This window comes from Passer montanus, unplaced genomic scaffold, assembly GCF_014805655.1.
Source record: "Passer montanus isolate IOZ18808 unplaced genomic scaffold, ASM1480565v1 scaffold18, whole genome shotgun sequence".
In the NCBI taxonomy this organism is placed as follows: domain Eukaryota; kingdom Metazoa; phylum Chordata; class Aves; order Passeriformes; family Passeridae; genus Passer; species Passer montanus.
Window position 1 is genome coordinate 3,960,130 of NW_024365381.1, and position 17,921 is coordinate 3,978,050.

General features: G+C 37.2%; 1 protein-coding gene across 2 annotated transcripts in view; it reads right to left on the bottom strand.

Moving 5' to 3' along the window:
* Positions 1-255: 255 nt before the first annotated feature.
* The window catches only part of DPH6 (diphthamine biosynthesis 6), a 188,078-nt gene continuing 170,412 nt past the window's right edge, over positions 256-17,921 (bottom strand). For both annotated transcript variants that reach the window (XM_039705473.1, XM_039705472.1), the window contains exon 15: positions 256-580. In XM_039705473.1, the coding sequence (XP_039561407.1) occupies positions 465-580 (116 nt within the window). In that variant the 3' untranslated portion in view covers positions 256-464. The remainder of the gene's footprint in view (positions 581-17,921) is intronic.

A 17,921-nucleotide genomic window follows, 5' to 3' on the forward strand; every position in this document is an offset into this window, starting at 1 on the left:
TCTGGCCACAAATAAGGTTTTCATGAGTTGGCCTGAAGTGAATAAATTCAACATAGAACTGAAAGGAATCCAGTCCTTAAAACAATATTGGAGGTAATATTCTAGTTTCACTTCCATCTAAATGTTATAATTGGTGTATTGTAACCAGACCTAAATATATCAAACAAAGAACCAATGTGATCACACCAACTGCATCTCCCAGAAGCCACTTGCTGTAACCTGCATACATCTAAAAACAAGTCAGAAAAAAGTACATTGTTTTTAAAAGAAAGCTTTATTCTTCATACAAACCTGACTCTGTCACATATCATGAGGCATCATTAACAAGGTAATGCAACTTTGCTTAAATCAAACAATAATGCTTCATGAAAGTATCCAATGGAGTTAGTATCAGCTCTTTTCGTTGTTCTCTCCTTGACGGGATGTATGTGTGTTTTGATATCAACTCATCTCCTTCTAAACTGCTAGCTTAGCCAGCATGTTATATGAATAACATCTTTGTCAGGTAAATCCACCACAGGTACTAAAATCAGAGCCGGGGTCTTTTCTTCCAAATATTTTTCAAGGTATTCTTGCAGTCCTAAAATAGAAACAAAACAACTAATGAGTCCCCCTTGTCTTATTGTCCTATCTCTTAAGAATTATTTCTTAATACTTTTCTGAAAATTATTGTGGAGTAGAAATTAACAAAAGGAAGTGGAATGCAACTGTTAAATTTTCACTTTATATAGAAGGAAAATCTCCCACCTCCTTTTTGACTAACTTGAGATTAACTTTAGATGTTGTCTAAGGCCAGAATTCAGCAAAACAGTTAAATGCATATTTCCCAACCTTGAGTGAGTGAGTGGTCTGTTGATTACAGATACAGAGAACGGAATTAGAGCAGTAGTAAAAATACCAAAAGGCCAGCTGAAATTCAGTTCTTTGTCATTTTTGATATTTGGATGATCAGCACATCATGTGGTCTGTAAATGAAACTCTTCTCCCAAGTCCCATTGTGGGGTATTAATCAAAAGAGAAGAAGTTAAAGTGGGCCATTTAAAAAAAAAATTACGAACTTCATTTCAATTTGTGATCAATGGATGCATGCCATCTTGAAGACATAATGGAGGAAGTCCAGGAATGGCAACATATATGACTGAATATCTGGAATTACAGTAAGATTCAAACTGCTAAAAATACAGAATCTGGCTACAAGAAGCTCTAAAGGGACTGGTATTTGTGGCAGAAGTTTGCAAATTTAAAAGTCCATTACGGGAACAGAATTAATAATTGAAAAAATCTAATTAAAATATAGAAGAAAAGTAAAGAATGGAAAATTTAAACTTGGCATCCAGACATTCTTGGTCGTGCTCAGCCTCAGCGAACATGCTAGAAATCAAGCCACACAGAACCCTAAAGAAAGCTATCGAAAACCCGCTGAATGACCCACAAAAGACAGTTTCCTAATGATAAGGTATAGCCTGCAAAGGTTCTTGTTTCAATAACGTATTTCTGTCAGCAGCTTCTGGGATTATGGCAATTCTTTATAACACTAAGCAATCTTGGCTAGAAAGGGTGTAAAGAGGGCAGAACTTGCAGACTGTCAGAGCTTTTTTTTTTTGGCGTCACTGCCTGTGAAACTGCGAATAGGCAGTTCAGTCAAAGTGTTACCTCATCCAGGATAAAACAGGAATTTTGCAATTGTATTCACTGAAGCCAAAACTCCTCTCTTTTTATCTGGCAGGAGTAGCACAAATTAATGTAATAATGGCAATGCTGCCTACAAAATATTGCAAAGACAGTACCAGCCTTCTGAAATTCGGTAGCACAAATTAATGTAATAATGGCAATGCTGCCTACAAAATATTGCAATATTGCAAAGACAGTACCAGCCTTTTGAAATTCAGATGGCTTCCTTTTGTATTAGCATCATTGACATTGGAGGTGAAGACAGACAAGGGAGAGCCAAAAATCAACAGTCACCTCAAAGGTCAAATGACTTCATTTGCTGTGCAAAAAGGAACGCATTCTCTGTATTACAGATATTCAGCAGTGACCTGGTAATTAACTATCAGCTAGCATTTTTCCTGAAAAATTTGACTTCAGAAAACTTTATGGCTATGCTAACTCAGAAGGCTTTAAGTGGAAGGGGTAAAACAGGCCACCTCAAAATCACTGATTCCACCCTATTAAAATTACTTTTTCTTTTTCATCAATTAAAATTGTGAAAATACAATTTTAGACTTTAGCATTTTATGCACAGGCTTAAAAGCTATGATCAGTGCTAAACGCTACCAAAACAAGTCAGGTATACCTTTAAAGGGAGAATTTCAAAGTGCAGCTATCTGGAAATAGATAAATCTTGGTGGGTTTGAGGTATCCAAAATAGCCATAAATATTTACATTTGAATGCGCCCTAGTGGCTTTGCTTGCCAACTGGGAAGAGCCACCTTTCCTAAAGACCAGTGCCTTTTCTATTGCCAATGCCTATATGTATAAATGAAATGTGGATTAAAATCTGGGACATGTGCCTCTAAATATTTTACTGTATTTACAAATCAATTAGTTTTATATGAAAGCAGTGCAACTTAGATGTGCATATCTATACATTTAATAATTGTGGATAAAAATCTGGTCATACAAACTTCACCTAAAAAGCAGAGATTGGGTCTTCTAAAACAGTAAAGTTGTACTCTAAGGTCTCACAGAAGACAACACACAATTACTAGAACTGTGGCAACCTATGAAATTATAGCAAACTAAAAAAATTCACAGCTATATATTTTACCTGCTCTAATAAGTTACTCTAAATCTTCCAATACTAATTGTATATTCTTAATGATGGGAAATTAATGAAAACACTAATTATATTTTTTTTACTCATTCAAATTATGATTTTAGATAAATAAGAGCTTTGGCCATGAGTGTTTTCTAAATGTAATTCTTTGTTTGAATACAAAGATTTTAAAAAAATATCCTTTTATATCATGTATGGGGAATGCTTGCTCAGTTGTATGCCATACTTATAAAAGTTGATTTTAAAAACAAAAACAAGTAAAGGATAAAGGGTTACGGTGAGTGTATTTACTGGAAGTTTAATAGTGGCTATGGATGACTGATGACAGTCTTACAGTTATTTAAACTCCCCTGATACAGGATGTTTAAGGACAAGGAAAACCAGCTGATTGTCAAGCAGCAAACAAGTGGTGTGCATTGTGGATGTTTTCATTTCCTGTGACAGTCCACACTAATTCTGCCAGCCACTTTGCAGCACACTTACAGTTTTTTGGAAGCCACCCAGGGACTCCCAAGGTAACAGAAGTCAACAGGAAAACACAAAGGAAATAACTCAAAGAAATTAAGGGGTGTTCCTCGAGGAAGCTGACCCAGCTGACAGCCCAGCTGAGGTGCCTTTACACCATTGCATGCAGCATGGAAACAGGAAGAGATGGAAGACACCATGCTGCCTGACATCTGTCCTTGTTGCCATTACATCACAGCTCAAGGTGGGCCCATGGGAATCTCCTGAGGTTTAACAAGACCACGTGCAAGGTGCTGCACTTGGACTGGGACAACCCCTGTTATCAGCACAGGCTGGGGATGAGCAGGTTGGGAGCAGCCCTGCCCAGAAGGACTTGGGGTGCTGGTGGGTGAGAGGCTGGACATGACCCAGCCACGGGCACTCCCAGCCCAGAGAGCCAAACGTGTCCTGGGCTGCATCCAGAGCAGCGTGGGCAGTAGGGGAGGGAGGGGATTCTGCCCCTCTGCTCTGCTCTGTGAGACCCCACCTGCAGGGCTGCATCAGCTCTGGGGTGCCAGCACAGCAAGAACATGGAGCTGCTGAAGCCCTCCAGAGGAGGGCCTTGAAGATGATCAGAGGGATGATCTCTCCTACAAGGAAAGGCAGAGAGAATTGGGATTCTTCAGCTTGGAGAAGGCCTCAGTGTGACCTTATTGTGGCCTTTCAGTACCTAAAGGGATCCTACCAGAAAGATGGAGAGGGACTTTAGTGATAGGAAAAGGGGAAAATGGCTTCAAACTGAAAAAAAAACCAAACCAGGTTTAGATTAGATATTAGGAAAAAACTCTTCACTGTGTGTGGTGAGGCACTGGAAGTGATTGCCCAGAGAAACTGTGGATGCCCCAGCCCTGGAAGTGTTCCTGGCCAGGTTGGATGGAGCTCAGGGAAATCTGGTCTAGTGAAACATGTCCCTACCCAAGCTAGGGGGCTTGGAACTGGATGATCTTGAAGGTCCCTTCCAGCCAAAACTATCCTATGATTTTATGATTGTAAGTACATGAAATTTGCTCAAAGCAGGTGAACTTCATCCTGCAAGATGGATCCCCCTTCTCCCAAATAATCCACAGATATTCAGGGAGCAGGTTCTATATGAAGCGTCTTCCTACACTGCTATGAATTTATTTTTTTTAACCTGGGTGCAGCTGAGGGACATGGACATAACTAAAACTTAAAAATCAACAAAATTTATTCAGTGTCTTCTGGCATTACCATCTATTTCTGCCATTGCTTTGTGAAGACAGGATACTGGAATCAATAATTCGATGATCTCTCATGCTGACTTAGCAGCCCTTCTATATAACATAGCAGGAACTAAGAGTGTAATCTATTGTTTTTAAAGGTGATTTTCATACTAGGTAGAAAAAACAGTGTTCTGAGAGCTTCTAAAAGGCCATTCCAAAAGACAAGGAGGTGATTTCTACATCTTTGCTGTCACTGACCTCAGCTGGATTTAGGCAGTATCAGATGAGGCCACAGAATCCACTTACATTTTTCAAAATCAAGTCCCTGTTATTGTTATCATACTCTTGCTTCACTGTATACCTGCAGGGGAGTAGTAATCTAATAGCTCATATGAAAAAGGAAAATGGTGGCAAAAAGGAAAATGGTAGCAAGAAGGAAGATCACATTTAGCCCAGTACATAAAAAATCACTTTCATATTACTACTATCTTTCCTTCACTTTTTATCCAAAATATATTGCTACATTTCTTAGAGCAGGTTTTAAATCCCTGAGCTAATAAGGCTCCATTGCTTCTGCTGCAGAGATCTGACATGCAGCATGTACTCTGAAAAGATGCATCAGAGGGGATCAGGTTCCTAACAGCTGACTAAGAGTTCCAGTCCCAAAAGATCTGCCCCTGGTGTGCAGAACACTTAACCCTTCGACCAGTACCAACATGACTATTCACAAATTATTGATGTCCCTAAATCCCTGGCAGATTGCAGACAGTTCTTGTCTCCCTTGAAGCCAAAGCATATGGTCACTAATGAGATGGATTAAAAATACATATACACATTCAGGGCTTTGCCACATGAATGTAAAGCCACAGAAATGTTAGAAGGTGATTGAACTGGACTGAACAGTGTTAAATACACTATTAGCTTGTTATGGATCATTTCCATTGATCTATATTCAGTTTCACAGCATAGTTTAATTAAAGCTGTCTGGAACAAGCCTCTTCCTAAATGATCAGGCAGTGCAATGAAAAGGTGAAACATGAGGAACTGGAAATGCCCTTCCCTTTCTTAAACATCCAGCTGACTGTCTCTGGTGTCCAACCACAGCAAGAACAGAAGCTGTGTTTTAAAATATTGTCTGTTTTTTCAGTCCAGGGTTTTTCACATATTTTTCTTAATATAAAATGACGCAGTGGAATATAAGATTTGGGGGAAAAAACCCTGCATATTTTGCTTGCATCATTGCAATTAATGCCTTTCTACCCAAAATAAAATCAAACCCAGTAAACACGAATATAATGTTGGACTATAAAACGGAGTCACCTGGAAAAATATGATTTTGTGCTGACTTTTTTTATTTTTTTTTGCTGCAGTTGTAAAGATTTTAAATCACAATATGTGTATTTTTCACAGTCGAATACTTGACTTTTCATGTGATGCCTTATGCTTTTTTTGCTATTCTTGATGACATTATTTCATGTTGGTCATTGTACTTTTAAGGGATCAGTTTTTCAAAACTGATGTAAGCTACTTCATGGAATACTGATGATTCACCCGTCACTCTGGCCTAGGATATTTATGTGAATACAAGTTAAACAGTTGCTTTGAATTGCAGGGGACATCTGTTATAGCCACGATATATGAGACAAATGACCAGTATGAGTTTGGATAAGGCTGTGAAACCACTTCAATCTGCGATTTCCTATGGCAGTCCTTGGAACTGTGACTATAAAACAAATTACAGAGGGAATGGTAGTTGTGTTTGGAACTCAAGTCATATGCCTGGTCAGTTGCCAAAGCAGACAGATCTGTACATCTTTATTTGCAAACAATTCTTTCATAAAAACCTATCTCCAAGAATCCTCACATGGACCCATCTATACTGACAGACTTCTTTCTTCTCCCACTAAGCTCGTTTTAGTTGTATTAATGAAAATACCTTTTTCAAGTAACCACCTAACATGAAAATACAGCCTATACTGAAAGCACCAAGGCCAGTGTTAGCCATAGTCTTTCAACTTGTTCCTAATGCTGGAGTACCATTTTAGATGATTGCAACCTCTTTTGTAAAGGGTATGGTTATTAGGATCCAGACTGATAGGACTCTGTCATTTTGGACATAGAAAGAGGGCAACACTTCACCCAGCAGAGCATTCACCAAAAGAAATCATGGAATCATGAAATAGTTTGAGTTAGAAGGGACCTTTAAAGCTCATCTAGTCTACTCCTCTCCTCTGCAATAAGCAGAGCCATCTTCAGCCAGACCAGGTGGTTCAGAGGCTCATTCAACCTGACCTGAAAAGTTTCCAGACATGAGACATCAATCACCTCTCTGCTCAACCTGTCCCAGTGTCTCACTGCCCTCACTGTAAAAAACTTCTTCCTCGTATCTAGTCTGAATCTACTCTCTTTTAGTTTAAAACCATTACCCCTTGGATGAGGGGTACACTGTCACTACAAGCCCTATTAAAAAGTCTCTCCTATCTTTCTAATAAGCTCCCTGTACATATTGAAAGGCCAATAAACAATCTCCAAGAGCCTTCTACAAGCAAAATTACCCCAACTATCTCAGTCTTTCCTCACTGGAGAGAGATGTTCTACTCCTCTGACCATTTTTGTGGCCCTCCTATGGACCAGCTTTAACAGGTCCAAGTCTTTTTTGTGCCAAGAGAAAAATCTGCTATAAAGAGAATACTAGTGCTCTATATTTCACTGCTAGTCCTCTTTGTGCAGTGGACTTCTTGTCCCTTTGGAATCTAACCCCAAACCTAAAAGTTCTAGCGATGTTTTTAAGCAGGCTACAGTGAAAACATAATGAAAGTTGCTCTAGGCTTGGATGGGTACCCACAGGAGTTGTAGCAACTTTTCCTACAGCTGAGCAGATGAAAAGAAATGAGGAAAATGAGCTGTGTTTCCCTGCATGCCATACTGATAACTCCTGCTCTCAGATTTAGTGAGGAGAAGTTGTGAGCGCAAAAGGCAACAGTCGTGGACCTTACTGTTCATGTGAGATACAAGAAAAATGAGTGATTGGCTTATCTTAATCCACACTAGTAAGTCAGTCAGGATGCCTGAACTCTGCACCACCAGCAGCAAGAGAGGGACAGCTGGTATAAAATGATCAACTTTGAAGGAACCCAGATTCTGCCTCTCCCTCGCCCAGCCTCACAATCCTCTCTGCTCTGTTTCAACAGGAAGGTGTGGGAAAGAAAAAGGGCTCACTCATAATCAGGGAGGGCATTAACATTTACAGGACCCTCACTTTTCTAGAGCTGAGTCACTTGGCTGAGTAACTGTATAAGTCTTTTTAGAGTGTAGCTCATGCATTTTTTTTAGCATCTGAAAGAAAATTAGTAGACAAAACAGTTATTTTTAGTATTGGTTTGATTGTGGGCCTGTCAGCTTTGGTGATGCATCTCTTTTATCAAGCTGCCACAATATCTTGTTTTGTTTTCAGAGCAAAGTTTGATTAAAGACCAATTTCAGAAAAGTTACTCACTGTGGGCGTTAATTAGTGCTTCCTGGCCTCTGCGGGGTTTATCTTATGATCTGTTTCACTTACTAAACCCTGTAATTCAATTTACATGAAGATGGGAATGAACCAACCTTTTTCTATTCTTCTGAAGGCTTCTCTTTAACTCAGTCCTGAAAGAAACTCTCTCCTATCATTCCCTAATAAGGAATTATAGTTTCTAGCTTTTAAAATCAAAATTAAAGCAATACTTCACATCTATAATGACTTTTCAACTAATGAACTGAGAAAGAGCTTCAGAAGGGTAAACTTTATGAAGCCTTTGCTTCTAAGTAGTGTTTTCAGTGGTGCCCAAGTATACTTAGAAAAAAACTGATGATCATCTTTTTCTCTTCCTCTGCATCCTTCTGGGAGTGGAGCATTGTCATTCTGTATGAGAAGGTCGCTGCTGTTGCCTTCCTCCTCTCTCATTAGCAGACAAGAAAAGTCTATTGTCTTTCTGAAAGCAAAAGACCAGCTACTAGATCAAAAATATGAAAAAGTGAAAAAGGTGGTTGATGAAGAAAGACTTAATAGTACTGGCAGGTAAAAAGTAGCAGGTGGAAGTGAAATTTATAACATGATGTAGGTAAAATGAGGAACTACTGGATAAAATGAATGAAAAGAAAAGGCCATTGGGGCACTATACAAATACAAGCAGAAAAAAAAAAAAAAAAAGAAGCCAACCCAAAACCAGTCCAAAATAAAACCAGGACATTGAGTATTTGAAACTAGGTTGAATAAAACATGAAACCAGTACTGAAGAGACCAAACCTGTGAATGAGAAGATGACCTAAAATGGTCTTTTTTTTAATAGTAGACAGCCTGCAAAGGAAAACTGAGTCTGGGTGAGGCAACATATTCAAGCACACTACCATCTTAAAACATCCTCTTGCAAGTATACATTCTCTCATGAACTTCCTCACAGATTTTGAAACCTAAACTTCATCCTAAGTGTAGTATGGACTTAGGCCGGTAGGGATGCTTCCTAAAGTTGTACAGTGTGACAGATACACTAGAAATGCTGAGAAGAAAATGAAATAAGGCAATGATAATCATGAAATAGATTAATATTTACAACAATTTCAATTTCAGGCTGAAATGCCATCCCTGAAACAGCTATAAGCCACCCAACGTTAGTAGTTACTTTCCAACATGCACACAGTACCAGTGCAATTAGGTACATTATCATGCACATCAACAGCACGTTGCAGAAATAAATGTGACTCTTTAAACAAATGTTGCTGAGCTCCTCTCTGTATTAGTTAGGGCTGTTTCTCAATAGAAGGAATTAAGATTTGGCTTCAATTCTTAACAATAACAATTCTTTCAAGCTGCTGGCTACAGCTTAGAAAATAGCAGAACATGAAAACTCATCGCTGTGTTTTCTAATGTTCTGTTTTTAGTCATGTCCTATATACAGACTGAGAATTGGCCTATACAAGGTTATAAATGTGCACTTTTGTTTAAAATGTCATTAGCCTTCTGCACTAAATAAAGAAACACTTAAGTATGCCCTTCCAATACTCACAGTGAGGTCTAAATATAATTTCAAAGAAAATGGAGGACTGAACTTTCCAAGTACAATCACTCAGAGAAAAACTTGTGCTTTTCTAAAACCATGACAGAGTGCAAAGATCATGAGCCTGTTTTCCCTTTGTGCTATCCTTCAACCCTGTAATCATCCAGTCTCTTTATGGGGTGAATGGTTATTGAATTTGTATGCCAGCTGTGCTCAGAATCTCTGGGGAGGATGGGCTGTAATGACACCAAGCAGGGATGAGTTATGAATGGCGACATATTATTATAAACACAGGAAGCAGTAAGGACCCATTTTTCAGGAGGCATTTAAGAAGGCACTGCATAGTATGTGTATGTACTTGTTCACCTGTACAGTCTCACCTGAATGTGCCTATGTGGGCAGATAGAACCACAGGATTCACTAGAGGCTCACACACATGCTTTTGTTGTACTCTAAATCAGATAAACATGTACTTCATTTTTTTTTTCCCCAGATTAGTTGAAAACTTGGTGTGAAAATGATCAACTGCAACAGCACCTGTGCAATAGCTATGGAACTTGGTTTTTCACCCTTAGGTCAAATTACAGCTACTGACTCTTGGCCCATAGTCCAGGAGCATGAGATGGGCAGATTTGCAAACTGTAGGACAGTTGGTTGCTGTGCCCTTCAGGTAGGGCTGGGGACACTGGTGGGGCAGCGTGTGTGGGAAGCCCGGCTGTGCCTGCTGGTAATGCAAGAACTTTTATCTCCAGGGCCTGTCAATCTGGCACCTTTCACAAGTGTTAAATTCACTTAAGTATATTTTTTAAGAAGCTGTCATGAGACATACTGAAGCAAATATGTCCTTCAGTGGTTACACATGGACTAAGTTGTAACAATGTTTGTTAAGTGCTTTGACATCCCCAAGTGATATGTTTGGTACAGCTTCCACATTTGTTCGTTTATTGAAGTCTGCTAAATAGTCTTCAAAACCAATGGGTAAAAGAAATACCTGACTGGACACAGTGCATCCACAAGGCTGGACCACAAAGAGATGTTTATATAATTGGAGGACACCACATACATCTGCTAGTAGGAGAATTTAGTCTATAAATAATAGAAAAGCTTTCTAAAAGATGTTGTGGTAAGCATCTTTCGACTGGGTACAGAGAAGATTATGTGATACTTGCTTTATATCAAGTTAAGCTGTGATCATTTAAAATAATACTGATGGAATAATTGTTTTCAGTTTCTAGGTCAGATTCTCAACAACTATAAATGGTAGCTATGCTAATTTACACCTGCTGAGGAGATTGCATGGTAGATTATGTATTTATATATAGTACCATGTGCAAACTAATGCAGTTATTTCTGACGTTTACCATTGTAAAGAACTCTGAAAATTTAAATCAATCTCCTGCACTAATGTAAACAGTGTATTCTAACAGAAACAGATAAAAGTGCACTGAACATGTTAAATACATTATTAGGTCGATGAAGATCATTCTTATTGATCCAGGTCTGGCTTCACAGCAGTTCAATCAAAGCTGCCTGGAAGATGTAACAGAGTGGTCATGGCATTCACTGCCTTTTGTGCTGAGTGAGTCAACAAATGACTAAAATTTCATTACTGCTGCAACTGACAACTTATGCAAAATTAGCCAGAGCAGGCTGAAAAAAAGGGTAGATCAGTATTTAGAGGTGGAGCAAAACCCAGCTTCTGTTTTAATGGGGAAATTGTTCTGCCAAAGGTTGCTGATGATCCATCCCAAAATTTGTGGGCTCTTGATAGCCCCACTACTTACTTCCCCTTGATCTGGCAGATTTACATTAATTGGATTTTTATCCTATATGGCAGTGACCCAAGATATCACTACCCTCTTACTCTCTACAGCCAAGGAACAAAAAGAGAGAGATGAAAGTCTTTTGTTCCTTCTCATGGCCTCCAAGGATGACAAATAAATCTCAGTGCTAGTGCTTCCTGTGTAATATGAGCTCATAGTTTGTTACGGAATTGGGAACAGGAGGCTTGGGAGTCATTCAGCTGTGTCAGCCAACAGCTAAAGGAAAGAAAAAGGGTCTGTAACTTGGCCACATAGTGATCTGAGCTGCAAGTCATTTTTGCTCTAACTCGAAGTTATTAATAGCATAATTTACAAAAGCCTTCAGCAAGACTTACATCATGCACTAAATAAATACTAAATAACAGACAAAGTCTACCACCAAAAGTTTACCATTGACACAAAAAACCTGAAAGCTGAAAAAGGAACATAGGACAGGTAGGAAACTGAGCCATAGAAAACAGTGGAAGAATTACATTATTTGTTGAGGTAATTTGTAGAAAAGCCAACAAGTGACCCCAAATGCTGACCCAGCATACACCCCTTCTCCTGAGAGCACACCACAGTAAGGACACACAAACAACAATTGAGCAAATAACAGAATCATCCTTTTGCTTGGGCTGCCCTTGGATCTCTGGAAATTAAAATCCTAGTCCCAGAAGAGCAGTGATGCACATGTTCCACCTGCTCTGTTGTTAAACAACTTCACTGCTTGGAGGCCTCTGCTCTTCTTCCATCAGTAGGTGGGGTTGGGAGTTGTTTACAGGTCGTTTGAAAGTTACCTGTGGACTTTGTGACAAAATATTATATCTGTCAGAAGGCTGTACATCTAACTGTATTATGATTTCTTACTAAACACTGATATATATTTTATACCACAGTGTATAATGAAAGTCTACAATGAAATTAAATTGTCATACAAATATATATATATTTTAAAAAAAGAAGATTGTTTCTTCACCAAAATACATGGTCTCAAACATCTGTTTTTTAAAAAACTGTGAAAACTTATGTAGAATGCCTTTTAGGATTACACAAACTTCAGTGTAACTCTTATATTTTGTGTGACAGAAAAGCTGCCCAGATCTGGTCTATTGCTTAGAAATTTCAGGTTCACCTGGGTGGATCAGCCCCTAGAGCCATCAGGTGGGCCAGGACCCACAGGTGACCAGTTAGTCAGCAGCACTGACAGCTCCTCTGCTGGATCACTGGTTCTTTTGATAGTCATTTCTGCTTCTGGAGCCTTAAGCTACATTTCCATTAAGAACTATATTAGCTCAAAGAGATACTGGATTAATGAAATTGAAAATGTTCAGAAGAAAAATGTATGTGGTGCTTTAACCACTTTTAAGAAACATGAAGTGCAAGTGATGGAAGGGTGACCTTTATCTTTTCTACCAACAGAAGCCCAACCTCTCAGACACAGTGAGAACATAATTTATCCTTATGCTTTGTTCTGTTTAAAGATGTGATCTTTAAACATCATGAGACCTGTTTTTAACGATTTTGCAGTACAGGTAGAGAGAAATAAATTGTTTAAGAAAAGATGTCAGTTTTCAAGCAAAGCTAAGAGGCCACACAGTCCTCTCTTTGGTCAACTTTGATACTTTATTTAACGTCTTGGACCTTAATTTCTCAGGGAACTTCAGGCTGGGAACATCATCATTAGAGTGGTCTTACCAGTATTTCCTACTCTACATTGGCTGAATTAATTGGCTTTTATTTTTAAAACACTTCTCTTACAAGGTGTTTTTTCAATTACACCACTGGTACAAAGATTCAATAGAATGACAACATCACCTTCTTTTCTCTTTTGCAGAAAGCCCATTTTGATAGAAAAGAAGTCAACAAAATATGCTCTGCGTAACTGAATTTGTGCCAAATCATTTTGTGGGGCAAAGAAAACTCATTGGCAACCTGTTAGAAGGATACCTGGGGTCATTAAAAGTCCCAAAAAATCTGGTAATATCAAAAGGTGAAACAGGAAGATGCTAAAGGAGGAGGATGATTACTATATCCTCCTCCTTTACTATGATTATTAATCACCACCATTTAATCAGTTTCATTTTTGACGTACCAGGAGCAAAGAAGCAGAATAAAGAAAAATCAAATGGTTCTTATACTTTATAGTCAGAACTTCATTCTAAATATATTTGTTTCCCTTTGTAGTTACTAATTTTGGTAAATCTAGCACTTTTAAATGCTACTAATATAAATACAGTCAGATTCAAAGTTATTGGTGCATTTATTTAGTAAAGCATAGCACTACAGAATAAAATATTATTCTACTTGCTTAAAATAAAAACTTGCCTTCAGAATCCTAGCTTTCCCTCGGGGGAAGTCTGGAAGTTTTAAATACACTGATCCTTTGCTTTGCCACAATTCTCTTTTTGACCTCTTACATATTTTTTGTCTGCTGTCACATTTTTGATGATTTGTTTTTTAATTATAAATCTGATTTTAGATTAATGTTTCTTAAACCATTTGCCACAATTCTTTACAAAATCTACATGCAGTTTCATTCTTAAGGCCAACCAAGGATTTACAATATGCTAAACTGGGCAAAAATTCTGTAGTAATCAGCACAATATATTTTATACTCCATCACAATATTTTTTTCTGTCTCCACATAGATATAACTTTTTCTGCTTTTTACAATGGTTTACAGCTTAAATAATTTAATACAACAGTTGTTATATTTTTATTGCAAGCTTATAAAACTTGCACGGTAAGTCTCTTGCATGCAATATATTAAATAAAGAAATGACAGAGAAGAAAGGGAACTGATGATTACTAAAACTGTAATTCAGGTTCTGAATGTGTCATAAAGTGCTTCTTGCTCACTTGTGTTCTGCACATCTTGTCAAAGTTCCTCAGATGAACCACCTCTTCATATTCAGTTCTTGCCTGTTACTCCATGTTGATATAGGTAAAACAATGATTTCACATTTCAGTCAATGCATTGATGAAGGGATGGTCAAGGGGAAAGGGCCCTTCATAAAGATCCAAAGGGCAGGAATGCCATTGCCAGCTCTGCCACTGAGTTGCTGGATAACCCGGGGCAATTTATTTGGCTTCATGAACATGTATAGAGCTATGCTCCATTTAATTTTGCAAAAGCTTCAGTGGTGTACAGACATGCTCCTTAACTGTAAGGCAGGACCTGTCTGTCTCATTTTTGTGTTTCTAAGCAACTGAAATACTTGATCCTTTGTAAAATAAAACTCCAGGTTTCATACTTCCATTTTGTAGAATAAAAAAGTACATTCCTGTCTTTGTGAAATGCTTTGAGATTTCTTGATGAATAATTGTTACTGCTTTAGTATATCTAAGAGCTTATGTAAAAGATGCTGCTTCAATAAGACTCTTTAAAATTATGTTTTACATTAGAGACCCACTTTAAATATTTTTACAGACACAGTTCTGTCCATCTCTACAAAGTAGGTCACTGTATATCCAGTATATCCACAAGAACATATAAGTCTGCTACTTCTAAAACCCCTTTGCTGATAGCTTACATAAAAATAAAAATTAGTGATCTAAATTTATGTCAAAGTAAATTTTACATACTTGGAAATACCATATGTATTTCTATTTTAATTTCTATCTTTCTATTTCTGTAATTATCATAATAAAAATTTAAATTATCTGTTGTACAGATTCTAAGGCAAGGATTGATAAAAACATCAGAAGATATTTCTGATGGCTTGGTCCAAAAATACATAATTAATTCCCGTAAACCACTTATCTGTGTAGTTTTAATGTTGCTAATGAAAAGACTCCGTCTAAATGATTAAGGTTTCTTAGTAGAAAGGCTTGTGACCTCTAAGAGATACAACATAGACAGCTGAGAAAGGAACTTACAAACATTTCTGTTTTAGAAAAATATGGTAAGCATGCAGATATATTAAGATTAATTTCTGAATTGCCTTACTAAGATTTCAGTGCCCTTGCTACATTAATTACTCATTTTATAGGGTGAAGAAACACAGAAGCCTGCATACTCTCTGTGATCTTTAGGTTTTGCTTGATGCTTGAATGGTGCAATGTGAAAATGGAAAATGGAAATGAAATCAGCATTGAACTCCTAGATTAAGCAGCAAGATTTTTTTTCCCTCAAAATATAAAGTGAAAAATAAAACTTGGAAGACAGGTATGCCCGTGAACTTGAAAAACTTTGAGGGAAGTACCTAGAGGATTGCATATCAGTTTCATTTGATGGTTACCTTTTTCCTTCTCTTTAAATATCTTAGCTATGATCTTTACCTTGGCACATTTGCAATTATAAAGAAAATTAGCTCAAGTAATTATGTGATGGATTGTAAGAACTCTCACTCCAGAGATGGATGCATGCTTAATTGGTTGAATAGTATTTGAGAACGGATGAAAAATGTGCTGCATGTAGTATTCTAATTTCTGTTTGTTGCTTATCAAATCAGAAATCTACTCACAAGAATACTGTTTCCAATAGAATGAGACAAACTGTGGATTCTTTGCAAAGTATTCAATAAGGGCGGGCATAATAAGAATAAATCACTTGGAAGGCAGAAAAAACTTCTAAGTAATAAACAAGAAAGCATCCTTGTAATCTGAATCATTAACTCCATAGTTCCAGCCTAAACCGACAAATCAAGATCACAAAATATCCAAAGAATGAGCTAACTTCCATATGGAAATGTCTAGAAGTCATCCATTACTACTGCTTCTTTTCCATGCAGCAGACACTGAAATCAATATGCTGCATTGGTTCAGTAAATTTGTCTTTTAACAAGTTAATAAAACAGTGATCTCCACATAGTCTTTCCATCAAACTTTCATAGAAAAAAATGAGAATATTAAATGTGCTAAGATAGGGAAGATCTGCTCCATTTGCTCTGCAATGATAATCTTTTACAAAAGAGGATTTTTATTATTAATTCTTTGCCTTCTGGGGATATTATAATTTCCTAGAATGTAAAAATGCCTTAAGCACAGCAATTTGCTGAGCTAGACTGAATTTCAGGATGTTTCAAATGAGCAGATAAACAACTGCATAATAAGCAATTATTAGATCAAGACTGTACAGTACAGATATAGCAGTGAACCAGCCAATGGACAGGCAAGTAGCAGATACTGTTTTTAAAACTAAGAGTTAGTGATGCTTTGACATGCATCACAACATTTCTGTTAAGAATTAAATACCCTACTGCTTATTTTTTCTTTAGAAATGCAGATTATTTCTTCAATCAAATCCTTGGGGTCTTAATCATTGGACACATCCCTCTGCATATGAATAATAAGGAGTTTACAGGCTGCATATAACTCGTGCTAAAAGTGATTAGACTAATTTTTTTTTTCAATTAAATAGTTACAAATCAATTGCATAAGCCTGTTAAAACCAAGTATATTCTCAAGCTTTGAATTCTGCATTTCCTTAACAAAATATAGCATTTTATCTTACTAAATAAAGAGTCAGATACACTACAGAAAAGTCAAGTGTAAAATTAATGCAATTTATATGGCTACCACGTTGTCAGGACCGGGGTATTCTTTACTTATACAAAATTTTGTCAAGCAGTCAGAATGGCTGGGAAATGTGGCAGCTAGATGAGAAACAGAACACTTAGGCTGTTTGAAATGCAGAATAAAGTTATTAGCTGAGCTTTTCTCTGAAAGAATCAGACATGGAACAGTAAGAAGGGCTGATATCTATAGCAACAGCTTGATGTTTCAGCACAGATTTACCAAAATGATTTGTCCATTGAAATGAATGACACAATTCACACTATTCAAAATTACTGTTTTAATTCTCTGCATTTATGAGGACTACTTTAAAATAATTTATAGTGATTCATTAGTATAAGTCATACTCATTAGTATGAGTGTTGCAAAGACCATTTCTAAAATAGGGAAATTAAAATTCAAAACCAGTGGTTTGCACCAAAACCAGATTTTGTTTTAAATTTAGGATGGAATTATTCTTATGCAATTTAACCATTTAAAAGCTAAACATCTGATTAAAAACAGCCCTCTGTTCCAAAATATTATTAATCCCATTTCAAAATACAATGAAGGGTCCCTTGGAGGTGTCTGTCAACCAACACAAAGAACTTAGGTCATTAGGTTAAACAAAACAGTTAACTTAGGCAGTTAGACAAAATTGATCTTATCTGAGCTGTCCAGGCAACTGAACTGCATCACTCCTTTTTATAACAACAACAAGGAATTTGAATAGGCCTCTGGTTAAACGAGTTATTACTGCAAACAACTTCATTGCACAGTCCCTTACATTAAATGGTCAGCTAATCCTTCCTAGCTCAAATTCTACTGCAGTGGTTTTCCAGTCTCAAGACATCAGCTTCAAGTAGAAATTTAATTTATGTTCATAAAAGTTAAAATGTGTCAGGTGTAACAGCAGAATGATCAACAGCAGAATGATTTAGACGTACTTTATTTAGAGACATATTACAATCTCTCAGTCTAGTAAACTTTTCCTCGACACTCCCATTGCTCAGAAGAATTTAATTTTAAAAAGATGCAGAATACAGGAATTTGCCACTCAGTAATTCTGGCTTGGAAGACGTTTTAAAGGAAATAGACTAGAGGCAGTTATAATGAGAAAAGCAAC